General features: G+C 41.4%; 1 protein-coding gene across 1 annotated transcript in view; it reads left to right on the forward strand.

The window, feature by feature from the left end:
- The window catches only part of XKR6 (XK related 6), a 287,145-nt gene extending 275,831 nt beyond the window's left edge, over positions 1 to 11,314 (forward strand). The window contains exon 3 of the mRNA XM_077489282.1: positions 10,168 to 11,314. Within this exon, the coding sequence (XP_077345408.1) occupies positions 10,168 to 11,132 (965 nt within the window). The 3' untranslated portion in view covers positions 11,133 to 11,314. The remainder of the gene's footprint in view (positions 1 to 10,167) is intronic.
- Positions 11,315 to 16,971: the final 5,657 nt, after the last annotated feature.

A 16,971-nucleotide genomic window follows, 5' to 3' on the forward strand; every position in this document is an offset into this window, starting at 1 on the left:
GTACTGAGATAATCATCAATGTATCGTTCAGGTTCATATCGTGCAGACTGGGTCTAGGATTGCAGTATGGCACCAGTCATGGCATGGGTCTATGGGCTGAGGTGATGAGTTCATCATTCTAGCACCCTTTCCTCATCCAGGGTTCTTGGTTATGGATAATGACTCAAATCCCCCAATACCCCCAATTGCTGTAACTTCACACTTCATATCAGACCCAATTCCTTCACCTTCAGACCTCAGATCACCCCAAATCCTGCACCTTCTGACCTCAGATCACCTCAATTCCTGCACCTTCACACCTCAGATCACCTCCACCCCAGCACCATCACATCTCTGATCCCCCCAGTTTCTTCACCTTCTGAACCCCAATTCCTGCATATTCTTACCTCAGATCACCTCAATACTTGCACCCTCAGATAACCCAAATTCCTGCACCTTCACACCTCTGATCACCCTATTTCCTGCACCTTCACACCATCCTCATATTATCCTAGTTCCTGCAATCTCACACCTCAGATTTGCCCAATTTCTGCACCATCAGACCTCAGATTACTCCAAATCCTGCACCATCACACCTTAGATCACTCCAATTCCTGTACATTCTGACCTAAGATCACCCAAATTCCTGCACCTTCTGACCCCAGATCACCCCGATTCCTGCACCTTCTAACCTCAGATCACCCCAATTCTTGCACCTTCAACATCAAGTCACCTCAATTTCTGCACCATCACACCTCCGATCACCCCAGCTCCTGCACTTTCAGACTTCAGATCACCCTAGTTCCTGCAACCCCACTCCTCAGACCCCAGTTCCTGCACCTTTGCACTTCAGATCAGCCCCAATTCCTGTACCTTCACAACTCAGGTCACCCCAATATCTGCACCTTAATAAGAGTTATCCTTGTGTACACACTGTACTGAGATAATCATCAATGTATTGTTCAGGTTCATATCTTGCAGACTGGGTCTGGGATTGCAGTATGGCACCAGTCGTGGCATGGGTCTATGGGCTGAGGTGATGAGTTCATCATTTTATCACCCTTTCCTCATCCAGGGTTCTTGGTTATGGATAATGACTCAAATACCCCAATACCCCCAATTGCTGTAACTTTACACCTCAGATCAGACATAATTCCTTCACCTTCTGACCTCAGATCACCCCAAATCCTGCACCTTCTGACCTCAGATCACCTCAATTCCTGCAACTTTTGAACTCAGATCGGTCCCAATTTTTGCACCTCCCTACTTCAGATCACCAAATCCTGTACAATTAGACCTCAGATCACCCCAATTCCTGCACATTCACAATTTAGATTGCTCCAATTCCTGCACCTTCACATCTCAGATCATCCCAATTCCTGTAACTTCACACCTCAGATCACCCCAATTTCTGCACCTTCTCTTCTCAGATCACCCCAATTCTTGCACCATCATACCTCAGATCACCCCATTTCCTTCACCTTCACACATAATCCTAGTTCCTGCAATATCACACCTCGTATTGCCCCAATTCCTGCACAATCAAATGTCAGATCACCCCAATTTCTGCACCATCAGACCTCAGGTCACCCCAATTCTTACACCCTCTGACCTCAGATCACCTTTCAATTCCTGCATCATCGGACTTCACATCACACCAATTCCTGCACCTTCAGACCTCAGATCACCCCAATTCCTGCATCTTTAGACCTCAGACCACCCCAATTCCTGCATCTTCAGACCTCAGACCACCCCAATTCCTGCATCTTCAGACCTCAGATCACCCCAATTCCTGCAACTTTAGACCTCAGTCCACCCCAATTCCTGCACCTTCAGACCTCAGATCACCCCAATTCCTGCATCTTTAGACCTCAGACCACCCCAATTCCTGCATCTTCAGACCTCAGATCACCACAATTCCTGCACCAACAGACCAGAGGTCACTCCAAATCCCGCACCTTCTGACCTCAGCTCACCCTAATTCTTGCACAATCACACCTCAGATCGCCTCAATTCCTCCATCTTCACACCATAGAATGCTCCAATTCCTGCACCTTCATACTTCAGATCAGATCACCCAATTCCTGCACCTTCGCACCTCTGATCACCCCTTTTCCGCTATCTTCACACCTCAGAATACTCCCAATTCCTGCACCTCCATACCGCAGATCATCCCAATTCCTGCACATCCATACCTCAGATCGCCCCAATTCCTGCACCTTCACACCCCACAGCTTTCACTGGTTCCTCTTAATGACCTCTACATGATTAATGGCACCTGTAGTGAAGTGCACGTCAGCAAAAAGAACCAATGAGCTGCAGGGGACTCCGGAGATTGACCCTGCCGGAATTGTTACTTACCCGGTGTACTTAAGGACAACTTTTCATAAACATAGAGAAGTGGCAATCATCAGTGTACCTCAATCCGATCTGATCCAGCAAAAACAAACGGGAGGGTATGCGTTCCCTTCCACCTGGCCGGATCAGAGGGTAGTCAAGTGTAAATGGACAGCTGGTCCGTTTACATCTGATGGCCCATAGAGCAGAGCAGGCTGTGTCACTCTCTCTGTATTAGCTGAGCAGACACAGACCTGTCATTTGCCTACTCCACTCAGCTCAGCAGATGATCAATGGACAGGATCCCCTCCTGAGAAAAACAGATCCCGTATGAAAGGGGCCATTAAGTTTAGCATAGTGACAGGCCACTTTGAAATTAAGATTTTTTTTTTCCAGGGCCTTCTATAAATCCTTAAAGGACCTTAAAAAAGTTTACAATTGCTGTTGCTTCTTACAGAGGGTAACACAAATCATAGTATTTTATAAAGTGTTCAGTAAGGCAGGCCATACAGAGAGCAAATTTCTTTCCTGCAACCACAGACAGTGTTGACAGGGGAATCTCTCCCGCCAAGCCATTGTATTCTCCCAGCGGGGGATCGGGGAAAGCCATCCCTGCCGGGAGAAGACAGTGATTATTGCTAGCGGTTATACCAGCCGCTAGCAATAATCGTATGTAAAATCCGGAAAGGTTGGTTGTACCCAAGTTGATTGATGGATCAATTCAGCCTGCCCAAATATGGTTTGAACCTTGGAGATCTGAATCGTCTATGGCCGGCCTAGGGGTAGCCTGTTTTGTTCCTTCTCTGCTCCTGGGGTCGGGCCAACTCAATGTGAGAGTAAGATGAGATATGGAGTAGTGGAGAACGTTACTGCTATAGGCACAAATACAGCTGAATCTCCTGAACAAATTCCTGAACAGGTCAGCTGAATCTCCTGAACAAATAACGCAGCTACTCAACTAGATAGCTATACCATGCCATTGGGAGTGGGAATACACTCACACCCACCCGAGAATGTGTGCCTGGTTTCCAACCCCCTGAGGTATGCCGTGACCTAGATAAATGAGAACCTTCACAAACATACTGGAGGGAATGATTTTGTATATAGAGAGAGAGTAGACTTCCCATGATAAGGTTGAAAAAATGTCTATTGCACCCTGATCTGCTATTATTATCTGCTACATCTTCCAACCATGAGAGCCCATTCACACAGGGGCAACACGACTTCCAGCGAGACTTTGGGAGGCAACTTGGACACGACTTGAGTATGAATCACAGCACGACTTGAGGCAACTTACAAGGCAACTTGATGTTGCCTCCAGGACAGGGGACTTTGCCAGTGGCCAATCGCATAATAATCGGCTCTGTGGGAGGGAAGGGTTTGCCTAGAAAACTATTTTTACTTCCTGGAAAGTTGCTTCAGTTAAGACAGGGGTTCCGACTTGGAGGCGACTTTCATTGAAATCAATGGGTACAAGTTGCCTAGAAGTCGGATTGAAGTAGTACAGGAACATTTTCTGAAGTCAGAGCGACTTCAGCAGTGTGCTTTAAGACGGCTCTCATTCACTTACATTGGTTTTATCATGTTGCGCGACTTGAGGCAACTTGGGACGACTTCAAGTCAGATCCAAAGTTGCCCCTGTGTGAATGGACTCTGAGGAGCAGGGTAAGTTACATTAGCCACCCTTATTGATAAGTCCTGGAAGGTTCAACTGGAGGTGCTTCATGTATGGGAGAAGGTCCCAATGTAAACAGAGGTAATGAATTTGCCAAAATGAAAATGATAATATAAAACAATTTATAGATTCAATTATATAGATCAGGAATGCCAAAAATTGTTTCACTGCTCCAGGTTGACCCTTCAGGTTTAGATCTCAGGAACATAGCCCAACACTTATATCTTCATGGATAACTTGGTTACCTTTATACAATCACCGTTGAATCTGTCCAAGCAGATGTTGGTTGTTCAAGATGGAACAAGATGACAGGCATGAAAGTCTGTGAAACTAAAATTTTCTAATTACATAATCCAATCACCATGGTGCCAGGAAATATGGAAAAGGTGTTAATCTTTGACAGTGATGGGATTAGGCCATTTAGTACCTGGGTAAAAATGCCAAACTGCACCCCTCACTCCCATTATTTATGAGTTTGATTGTCTTCTGCAATTGGGATCCCACTGCCAGGAGCCATCTGTTTGCCTCAGCTACTGCACAGCTCTTGATCTGCCAATCAGGGTTCACACGGAGCCCAGAAGTGCGCATTGATGTTGGACATGGACCTTCCATGTAAAACGGCAGAAGAAACCCTGCACAGTCCCAATGTGACGGCACTCCTATATTAACAAGCTGGCAACTATAGAAAAAAAAAACAACAAACTTCTGCGCTCAAGGGTGCTGTAATGGTGGTGGATGGATCACGGGTCCTTGATAGTTCCAGTTCTAATAAAAGGCACAGGCTTTTTTTCTGCCCTCTATGGGTCGGGGAGAACCCATTGGGAATACTGCAAAAAAAAGAAAAGAGGGCGCACCAGCCTTGCACATTACCCAAGTGGTGTCTTTTGAAAAACTTTTTTCGTAACAAACACAAAACAATACACAACATTTAAACCAACGTCTGACTATTAACAGGGAAGGGACCCATGCAGGGGAAACAAGATATTGTTACAAAATCAAGGACCATTAGAATATCTATGACTAGTATAACAACAATAGGTTGTCATGGCTCCTGCTCCATGGGTGGACTGACAATGAGCTAGCTCACCTAGAATATCTCGTTAATCCGGGTTGGTCTATTAGGATGTTAAAGAGGAAGTAAACCCTGATGGGTTTACTTCCTCTTTGATTCCCTGCAAAGGTAAAGCATAATGGACTACTATGCATCGCATAGTAGTCCATTATGTGTCACTTACCTGACACAGGAGCCAGCGAAGTCACCGCTGTCCCCTGTAGTCCGGAGCATCCATCTTCTCGGTGGGTCTCGCTGCTCCGCCGCTGTCATTCGACAAAGCCGCGATGACGTCACCCTTGCGCATGCGCACGGGAGCCGCCGCTCGCGGCATAGCGCCGTTGACAGCGGCACACTCAGTGCGCCTACACGCCGCTGTGCCTATATTTTGGCAAATATCTCCTAAACCGTGTAGGTTTAGGAGATATTTCTTGGACCTACAGGTAAGCCTTAAGCTAGGCTTACCTGTAGGTCAAAGTGGTTTGTAAGGGTTTACAACCACTTTAAGGAGAGCCATCATATATCAGAGAAGTAACCTAATTTGTTGCAGCAGTGTTGGGTTCCACTAACCCCTTACTCCAGACTCTGTCATGTTTCTTCGGACAGCCTCTATAGCTGTCTCTGTAAAGGGGTATCACATTGTTAACAAGTGTTTTCCATAAGCCTATAGAGGTAGGAGTCTTTCGCTTCCAGCATAGGACAATGGATTTCTGGGCATAGAACAGCAGGAGACCCAACAAGGTTCTCTCAGCCACTCTGGGCACCAAGTTCTCCACCAGCCCCAGCAGTCATATTCTTGGGGATAGATCAATAGAGATACTTAGCAGACCATTCACGTCTAGAAGAATTTGTAACAAGAATCCTGTAATTACCAGGCAGGACCAAAAGATGTGGATTAAGTCCCCGGGGGCATGGTCACAATGCCAGCATTCTGGGGAGAGAGAAGACTTCATTCTGTGTACCCGAGCGGGAGTAAGATATGACCTATGGATGATCTTGTATTGAATGAGGCGGTCTCTCAGGGAAACCAGTATTTTAAATGGGAAATCCCACACATCATCCCAGTCCTTGGAGTCCATTCCCAAAACATCCCGGCCCTAAGTGGTATCTTTAATACTAAATAAAAGGAAGTAAACTCACAAACAAATCAATGACAAAAGCATATCAGGGTCCACAGTGGACACAAAGAAACCAGGTCACCAAGACTAATCCCATCAAGCCGGGGGACCTTCCAGATGGCTTTCGAGGGGAGATCCCCTCTTGCTCTGAGCCAATTTAAGATGTTGCATTGACAGTCTTAATATAACAAATAATTCCAATCACATGATGTTGTAGAAGCCCCGCCTATCAGTGGGTGGGTGTGGTGACCTCGCAAAGGGCAACTGGCCGCACCCAGTGACATTAAAATGGAACTTATGCATACATTCATAAGGGTGCTCCAGAAATGGATTAGGCAAAAATAACATGTCCGTTTAAAGCCTAGTACACACGGGCCGAATGTCAGGCTGCATCGGTCCCCGTGTATGGCAGCCGGTCCAACAGAAGCCTTCTTTTGAACGGTCATGACCGAAAAAAGGTCTGCCGACCAGATCCCATTCAGCTGACTGGAGTGTGCTGTCGGGGGGCCGTCCCCCTATCAGACCACAATAGCATAGCAGGGGGGATCGCTGTATAAAAATTGGCTTGTTAGTACAGCGGCTCCGACATGAGCTGTCATTTCATTCAGAAGCTAGTAATGTGGGTGAGGCTTACTGTAAATCTATGAACAATAAACATGTAAACAGTACGCATATGAATGTATAAAAACCATACAGTGCATCCAGAAAATATTCACAGCACTTCACTTTTTCCACATTTTATGTTATGTTATAGCCTTATTCTAAAATTAATGAAATTCATTATTTTCCTCAGAATTCTACAAACAATACCCCATAATGACAACGTGAAAGAAGTTTGTTTGAAATACTTGCAAAAAAAAAAAAAATTACACTATGGTGTCAAAAGTATATGGACACCTGCCTTTACATGCCCTACTTAGTCCGTAGGGTTCAATATTGAGTTGGCCCACCCTTTGCAGCTATAACAGCTTCAACTCTTCTGGGAAGGACGTCCACAAGGTTTAGGAGTGTGTCTATGGGAATGTTGGACCATTCTTCCAGAAGCGCATTTGTGAGGTCAGGCACTGATGTTTGACGGGAAGGCCTGGCTCGCCGCTTCGGCTCTAATTCATCCCAAAGGTGTTCTATCAGGTTGAGGTCAGGACTCTGTGCAGACCAGTCAAGTTTCTCCATCCCAAATTCACTCATCCATGTCTTTATGGACCTGGCTTTGTACACGGGTCAAAATAATTTGGTGGAGGTAGCAGGGGTTATGGTGTGGGGTTGTTTTTCAGGGGTTGGGCTTGGCCCCTTAGTTCCAGTGACGGGAACTCTTAAGGTGTCATCATACCAAGGCATTTTGGACAATTTCATGCTCCCAACTTTGTGGGAACAGCTTTGGGATGGCCCCTTCCTTTTACAACATGACTGCTCACCAGTGCACAAAGCAAGGTCCATAAAGACGTGGATGAGTGAGTTTGGGGTGGAGGAACTTGACTGGCCTGCACAGAGTCCCAACCTCAATCCAGTAGGAACACCTTTGAGATAAATTAGAGCAGAGACTGCGAGCCAGACCTACTTGTCCAACAGCAGTGCCCGGCCTCACAAATGCGCTTCTGGAAGAATGGTCAAACATTCCCATAGACACACTCCTAAACCTTGTGGTCAGCTTCCCCAGAAGAGTTGAAGCTGTTACTTTTGACATAATATTGTATATACAGTATCTCACAAAAGTGAGTAAACTCCTCACATTTTTGGAAATATTTTATTCTATCTTTTCATGTGACAACACTGAAGAAATGACACTTTGCTACAATGTAAAGTAGTGAGTGTACAGCTTATATAACAGTGTAAATTTGCTGTCCCCTCAAAATAACTCAACACACAGCCATTAATGTCTAAACCGCTGGCAACAAAAGTGAGAACACCCTTACGTGAAAATGTTCAAATTGGGTCCAATTAGCCATTTTCCCTCCCCGGTGTCATGTGACTCATTAGTGTTACGAGGTCTCAGATGTGAATGGGGAGCAGGTGTGTTAAATTTGGTGTTATCGGTCTCACTCTCTCATACTGGTCACTGGAAGTTCATTTGCCATTAGGTTCATGGCACCTAATGGCAAAGAACTCTCTGAAGCTCTGAAAAAAAGAATTGTCGCTCAACATGAAGATGGCCTAAGCTATAAAAAGATTGCCAAGACCCTGAAACTGAGCTACAGCATGGTGGCAAAGACCCATACAGTGGTTTAACAGGACAGGTTCTACTCAGATCAGGCCTCGCTATGGTCAACCATGGTTGAGTGCTCGTGCTCAGTGTCATATCCAGAGGTTGTCTTTGGGAAATAGGCATATGAGTGCTGCCAGCATTGCTGCAGAGGTTGAAGGGGTGGGGGGGGTCAGCCTTTCACAGCTCAGACCATACGCCACACGCTGCATCAAATTGGTCTGCATGGCTGTCATCCCAGATGGAAGCCTCTTCTAAAGATGATGAACAAGAAAGCCCACAAACAGTTTGCTGAAGACTGGATTACTGGAACCATGTCCTGTGGCCAAGATAAACTTATTTGGTTCAGATGGTGTTGAGCGTGTGTGGTGGCAACCAGGTGAGGAGTACAAAGACAAGTGTGTCTTGCCTACGGTCAAGCATGGTGGTGGGAGTGTCATGGTCTGGGGCTGAGTGAGTGCTGCTGGCACTGGGGAGCCACAGTTCATTGAGGGAACCATGAATGCCAACATGTACTGTGACATACTGAAGCAGATCATGATCCCCTCCCTTCAGAGACTGGGCCGCAGGGCAGTATTCCAACACAATACTGACCCCAAACACACCTCCAAGATGACCACTGCCTTGCTAAAGAAGCTGAGGGTAAATGTGATGGACTGGCCAAGCATGTCTCCAGACCTAAACCTTATTGAGCATCTGTGGGGCATCCTCAAACGGAATGTGGAGGAGCGCAAGGTCTCTAATATCCACCAGCTCCGTGATGTCGTCATGGAGGAGTGGAAGAGGACTCCAGTGACAACCTTTGAAGCTCTGGTGAACTCCATGCCCAAGAGGGTTAAGGCAGTGCTGGAAAATAATGGTGGCCGCACAAAATATTGACACTTTGGGCCAAATTTGGACATTTTTACTTAGGGGTGTACTCACTTTTGTTGCCAGTAGTTTTAGACATTAATGGCTGTGTGTTGAGTTATTTTGAGGGGACAGTAAATATGAATTGTTCTACAAACTGTACACTCACTACTTTACATTGTAGCAAAGTGTAATTTCTTCAGTGTTGTCACATGAAAAGATATAATAAAGTATTTACAAAAATGTGAGGGGTGTACTCACTTTTGTGAGATATTAAATGTGTGTAATATGTATATTATGTATATTGTATTAGTAATGGATCGCATACTCAGCCTAGTGCTAGCAAGTGTGTTTGCCCTAATACAGGAGCACTGCACAGGAGAGGAGCTGAAAAGTGAAAGAGTACAGCCCACACCTCCTCCTGGCTCTCTCCTCTCCTCACCATTTCTAGCACTCGACTGACAGGAGTAGTGATGCTGCTGTCACTACCTCTGTCAGTCTGTAGATGGGGGAGCGATTTTCCGCAACAATAAAACACTGCACCTCCTCCATCCCCTTTTCCTGCAGTCTCAATCCTGATCGTTGGAGCCACATGGCTGGAGGTGTGATTCATTATGTGTGGGTGACAGATGGTGTTGAAGTTCACCTCTCTATTCCTGGACAATCAACATCTTCCTTGACACATCCCATGGTGATTGGATTAAGGTAATTTGAGTTACCCGTGTGGCTATAAATACTGAGGCAAGTTTTTGACACGTCTTTGAATTGAGGAAGCTACATGGATGACCTGCAAAACAATATCAGCATTACAAAACAGGCCCTGCTGAATGTGAATACCTACTACAGAAGTATACCTACTACAGAGGTATACCTGTCTATGGGCAGCATGTGACATTGTGCATCATGACCATGAATAATGTAATCATCCTAAGCTTCTTCTATGATTATCTCCTGGCAGGTGTCTCCTCTGTGGCCTCTCTGATGTCCCTAGCTTGGGTGCTAGCCTCCTATCACAAGCTTCTACGGGACTCCCGGGATGACAAGAAGAGCATGAGCTACAGAGGAGCGCTCATCCACCTCTTCTGGCGACTCTTCACCATATCGTCCCGGGTTATCTCATTCGCGCTCTTCGCTTCAATCTTCCAGCTCTATTTTGGGATCTTTGTAGTCGTCCATTGGTGCATCATGGCCTTCTGGATCATTCATGGTGGGACAGACTTCTGTATGTCTAAGTGGGAGGAGGTCCTCTTCAACATGGTGGTAGGAATTGTGTACATCTTTTGCTGGTTTAACGTAAAAGAAGGCCGGACTCGTTATAGAATGTTCGCTTACTACACTGTTATCCTGACAGAGAACGCTGCCTTGACGTTCCTGTGGTACTTCTACAGAGATCCTAACACAACTGACTCCTATGCTGTGCCAGCACTGTGTTGTGTTTTTCTTAGCTTCGCCGCCGGGATCGCATTCATGCTCCTGTATTACGGCGTGTTGCATCCCATGGGGCCACGAGCTAAGATATTTGCCAGCTCCTGTTGCGCCGAGCTGCTCTGGGGCATCCCTTTGCCTCCCGATGTTGAGCCCATGGCGCCACAAACCCCCGGGCACCGGGGGGCCCAGGCGACGCCCACCAGAGGAGTGGCGGAGCAACAGGATGATCTGGCGACTGACACGTGCTTGCCCGTTTTCCAGGTGAGACCAATGGTGCCATCGACTCCATCCGGGCGCCCTTATTACCCAGAAGGGCCCCTCATAAAGATTGACATGCCAAGAAAAAGATACCCAGCCTGGGATGCTCATTTCGTGGACAGACGGTTAAGGAGGACTATCAACATTCTTCAATATATCACCCCCACAGCTGTAGGTATTAGATATAGAGACGGTCCTCTCTTGTACGAGCTTCTACAGTATGAGTCTTCTCTTTAATGCTCGTTGTTCAGAGGAACCTTATTTTTGTTTACGAGAAAAAAAAAAAAACCCACAGCTTATTGAAAAGACAAAAAAAACACAAAAAAAAAACCACACAAAGAAAAAAAGCTTGCCAACAGCTTTTGTTTCTGGTTGCTGTAGGTATACAAAGATATTCTCTATGTTTTGTAAGTAACAAATGAAAAAAAAAAGAAGACTATTCTTTGTTGTTCTACATAGGAGAAAACAGTATTGAACCATCCACGCTACGGTCTGGGGTGGGGAAAAGTTGTCTCCACTCCATATTTTATACATTATACACCAAGTGTAGAGAATTTATGGGATTGGTGCTGATAGAAAACAAAAAAAAAAAACAAAAAAACTAACCTTCAACTGCCTTATGCCCTTTTGGTGCTGAGTTTCATTAACTACTGTCACCTCTCTAATGCAAAATCGGTGGTGGTAGTCAGGAAAGAGATCAAGCCTTTTTCTCTTCTTTTTTTTTTTTTTTTTTATTATTTATTTTATTTTTTATTTTTTTTTCCGTTTGTTGACTGGCTACTTTCAATGATTTCAAGGTCTGGAGCGCAGCCGAGACTGAACGCGGCCCCCCCCCATACCTGCCCCTCCCTCCCCCCCCCCCCCCCCAAGAAGTGTCGTCTCACACACCGACTATCCGACTCTTGCTTAACCCTTTTACTGCTGGCCTCCCCTACAACAGCCAAAGGGTTACCGCGAAGGGACGAGACCTCTTTGGACGGTCGCTATGTGACGATCAGCTGTATTTTGCTTGCACTGAATTCACATAGTAATACCATTTTTACTTCCAAAAAAAAAAAAGAAGGAATTAAAAAAAACAAAAACAGCAAACAACAGTTGACTTTTGATCGAACGCCAAAAAAAAAAAAAAAAAAAAATCTGTTACGTTCTACTCCACAAAAAAAAACACAGGTCGAAAAATCAGTAATAATCAAACTCAGCATGGTAGCAAAAAGAACGAAGACAATTTAAAGGCACAATACTTGGTTGGTGACTGCATATTTTTCTTTTTTCTTTTTTTTTTTTGTGTTACAATTATCCACTAAGGTCCTGTTTGTGTGTCATATTAAATCTGAGCCTTAAGGTAAAATCTAGTGCTAATTTTTTTTTTTATTATTATTATTTTTTTTGTGTTTCTACAACAACAGGTTGTTTAGGTGTTACATTTTTCCTCGAACAGAGATCAAACAATTACTGGTGCTTTGTACTTTGATTTTGTGATTGGCTAAGGACCCTTCACATACAACTTGGTGCATTCAAGAACTGCAGCGAACTAATTCTCCTTTGTACAGTGTGTATATGACAGAAATTATTGAGACTGCTGCTATATATATATATATATATATATATATATATATATATATATATATATATATCTATATATGATTTTTTTTTTTTTTTTTAGACCTGCAGTTCTGAAAGATAACAGATCTTTTTTTTTTCTCTGTGATGCTTGACAAACTGTGTTGTGTTTAGTTAAACAAATTGAAAAAAAAATGTTATTTTTTAAATTGTGTTTCCTTTTATGTATGTAGTTTTCTTTCTTCCAGTATGTGCACAAAACATTTGTTTCTGGTATGGTACTAATAACCTTGCTGGTATATTGCTTTATTTTATTTTTATTTATTTATTTATTTATTTATTTTGTTGTTGTTGTTCACAAACACCTCAGTATTCGATTTTGTAATCTAGAGTATTGCTCCTTTAAACGGCCATCTTGATTCAGGGCATCTTTTCCCACATTCGCTCTACTTGGCAAAAAAAAAAAAAAAAAAAGTTATATAAATATATATATAAATACATATATATACAGAGAGTATATTTAAGTAAATACTGTAAGTCTTTTCCTGTGTGTGCAATTGAAAGAGTTCCGTTTGAGTTTTTTGTTTTTTTTTAAATGATTATAATTTATTGATGGAAGAATTGTCTGTGACTTGAACCGATGTTGAGCTATGCTAGGGAGTTGTTCAACATTGTCAGTTTGCAATGATATGTCTTGTTTGTTGTTTCTTTTATAACTTCAAAGTCCTAGTTATTCTACAAAGTGATGCAGCATTTTAAACATCAAGAGAACAATTATTTTTAATTTATTGTTCCTGGTAAAAAAAAAAAAATATATATATATATATATATATATATATATATATATATTTTTTTTTTTGTATGTACCTGATATTTCTCTGCAGATATCATAGGAATACATCAACCAATTGATTAAGGGCTACGTCTCAGAAATGTAGTCTGTATACCAAAAAAAAAAATTTTTAATTTAAAAAAGGCTTTAATTTGAGCCAGACATTCCTAAATTATTAGCAGATGTCCTGTAATGCAGAGAAACAAAATATAATTTTGTGTTTACGGGCTCATTGTATATTTAACTTTTTTTTTTTTTGTGCATCTGTTGATTCCATCCAGAATTGTTTTAGATTAAATTTAGGCAGCGCGGCTTAAAATACATTAGACACACGTTTTAAAAAATTAAAGTGGTATCCCCATACTCTATTTTGTTTGTTTTGTCGATTGACACCACACACAAAATTTCTAATTGAAAAAAATATATATATATAATATTCACAAACTATTTGAACTTTTGTTGTACTGACACAGCAGCCAGTGAAAATGATTTAACACCAAAGCATGAAATGTATCAAATTCTAGATGTGACAGTTGAATTTATTTCTTTATTTTTAAGAATACTGCTAGATTTAAAAGTGCATTTAAAGCCATTTTTTAAGTATTGGATAGAGTAAGAAAAGGATTACAACCCATATATATATATATATTCTATCTATGTCCCATTGGGAAATTTTTTTTTTCTATCTATGTCCCATTAGGAGATTTTCTTTTTCTATCTATGTCCCATTGGGAGATTTTTTTTTCTATCTATGTCCCATTGGGAGATTTTTCTTTCTATCTATGTCCCATTGGGGGATTTTTTTTTCTGTCTATGTCCCATTGGGAGATCTTTTTTTTCTATCTATGTCCCATTGGGGGATTTTTTTTTTCTATCTATGTCCCATTGGGAGATCTTTTTTTTCTATCTATGTCCCATTGGGTTTTTTTTTCCCTATCTATATTCCATTGGGGGAACTTTCCTTCAAATTTTCTCTCCCTGAGACAACACAACGTTAACCAAGAAAAAAAAAAAAGAAAGTTGTTGTCCCACTGAAAAATTTAGGTGACAACTCAAATTTTTCAATTGTTCTATCACTTTAAGTCCCAGCGACACAAGTTACCAAGGCAAAGAGAGGGAGAATCTCTTTGTCTTGAATCAGCCATTGACACTAAAAAATAAAAATGGGTGCTAATCCTTTTACACTCTAATCAAAACTAAAAATAAATAATATAAAAATAAAAAAGTTTTGGCTTTAGGTATACTTTAAGTCAGATATTTGTCAAATGTGTTTTTTTCTTTGGTGTATATTAAAATTAACTGATAATTTAAAGTGAGCTTTGCATTAAAATGCTAGGCCTCATTATGCTTCCAATACCCCTCTTCACAAAATACTGCATTATGTAAAAAAATAAAAAATAAATTGGAGAAAATGCATTAAAAATACTCACTTTACGCCCATGTTCTGGTCACTTTTAGCTTTCTGTCACTGATGTCAATGGGCCTCACAGGGGGATCTTGGGAAAGCCTTGGAATTCAAATCTCCTGGGATTTTGGATCCCCAACTTTCCCAGGATCTCATGTCACCTTGTCCAGGTAAGCCTACCAGAAGCCTAGCATTAATGATAGTCTTTTTTTAGAATTTTTTTTCAAATATTGCAGCATTGTTTTTTTAAAAACATTTTATATATTTTTTTTCTGAATATTTTCTTTACAAATGCAAACAAATTAATTACACATTAAAGAAAAAAAAGGGAGCACAATATTTAATAACATAAATTATCACAGTCGTTTCCTGATTCCTTCACTCCATTACCCAAAACCAAACCAACTCTGACCACTAAGTTCCTGCTTTATTTATTGGTAATTTCTTGCTTCTACCACTCTCTCTTAGTATATAAGAATTTTTTTCTCCTATTTAAATTGGAAATATAGCATATAAAAATTGTAACAAAGGAAAAAATGTAAATAAAAATAATGCAGCATTTTGACAGCAGAGGGTTAGAGGAAGTCACATAAGTAGACTTTGCATTTTAACAGGCCCACATTACACTTTACTAAATGAATTTATGCAAAAATAACAATATTTTTTATTTTTATTTTTTTTAAGGCAGAGGGGAAATCATAAGCAAATTACGGCTAATAGAATCTGCGCCTTTTACCTTTATTGTGTGGGGTTACTACCTGTTAAAATTACTGGATCGATCAACACCTCATTGTTAAGCAGCAAATATTCAAAGACTGTGTTGAACAGTTTAGTGCAGTATGATTTTTTTTTTTTTTTGTAGCACATCCGTTGATGCAAAATTTTTACATATATAATTTTGAATTATATAATTATATTTATATATCATTTTAGTTTAATTTTAAAAAAAAATGTTTTTTTTTTTTTTTTGCAATTTGGTGCTACTGTTATTAGCAGGGCAACAGTCAACCGTTTCTATCCGTGCCTGCAAAAACCAGCAATTTTTTTTCCCTTTTTTTTTTTTTTGCTAAAAAGATGGTGGGCAAATAACATAATTGGTCACCTGACTTGGAAATAGCCTAGCTGGTATTGCATGGGATTGGGATCAACTTTTGGTTTTAACCGGATCCTGCTTAAAAAATAATATCACAATAGACAAATTGATATTAAAAAATTTTTTTTACAAAATCTTGTAAATAATATCAACTTTAGCTTACAAACTCATAATTCATATTTATCATATGTATAAAGTATAATGGGTAAAAAAAAAAAAATATGAGAATTCTCCGCCCCTTTTTTTCTGTGATAATCCAAGTGGCTATTCACTAACCCATAAAAAAAAGAAAAGGATTTCCAGCGTTTTAACAGAAGGATGACGATTTTTTTTTTTTTTTTGATTTTTTTTCTTCTCGTATCACTGGGAATGTAGCTGTTATCTTGTCCAGACATGTTCCGGAGAGCTTGTATTTGTAATTATAAGGAAATTCTTGAAAAAATATTAATATTATATTTTATACTTCAGGTTATGTGGTCCAAGTTCAATTATGTAAATAGAAATTATTGTTCAGCTAGACTCAATGATCCTCCCTTGCCATAAAGCAGAATGGCACAAAGGGGTGTATTTATTAAAAAAAAAAAAAAAAAATTGCAAAGTTGTCCGTCCATCAAAAGTTAAGTATGTTGTGTGCGAATAGGGCAAGAAAGAATGTGTGAATGGCAAAAAAAATAAAAATAACATATCATGGCCAGTAGATGGCACTGAGCAGCTCATTTATTTTCCTTGAAAGCCAGCGCCAGCTACTGTCCATAATGCAATACTCCCCCCCACCACCACCACCCATTAACACATTCAATCTGTAGAGAACATAGCCTGAGAACATTCGATTTCACCACATTCGCACAGAATAAAGTTTTGATGGATGGTCAGCTATGCAATTTTTTTTCTTTTTTTTTTTTAACACACCCCTAAATGTTTTTGGACAGTGAGATACTGGTTAGAGTTGATGTTTTATCTCTATGTTCCTGTTTCCGTGCCAAATTTTATTAGCGCAATCATACTAATAATTACTAGTGGTGTAGTATCCCAACAGTCCCCAACCTCCTCTTGGAAAGGCAACCCCCTCCATGAACCTGGGGGGGGGGCAGCCTGTTACCTTGTGGGAGGAGGTGTGGAACCCAGGACATGGCAGCCTCACTCTCCTATAGACCGCAATGGTGTACGGGGGTCACCAGTGCTCTAT

Source organism: Lithobates pipiens, unplaced genomic scaffold (assembly GCF_037356315.1).
Source record: "Lithobates pipiens isolate NorthernLeopardFrog02 unplaced genomic scaffold, aLitPip1_a1.2 Scaffold_18, whole genome shotgun sequence".
NCBI lineage: Eukaryota > Metazoa > Chordata > Amphibia > Anura > Ranidae > Lithobates > Lithobates pipiens.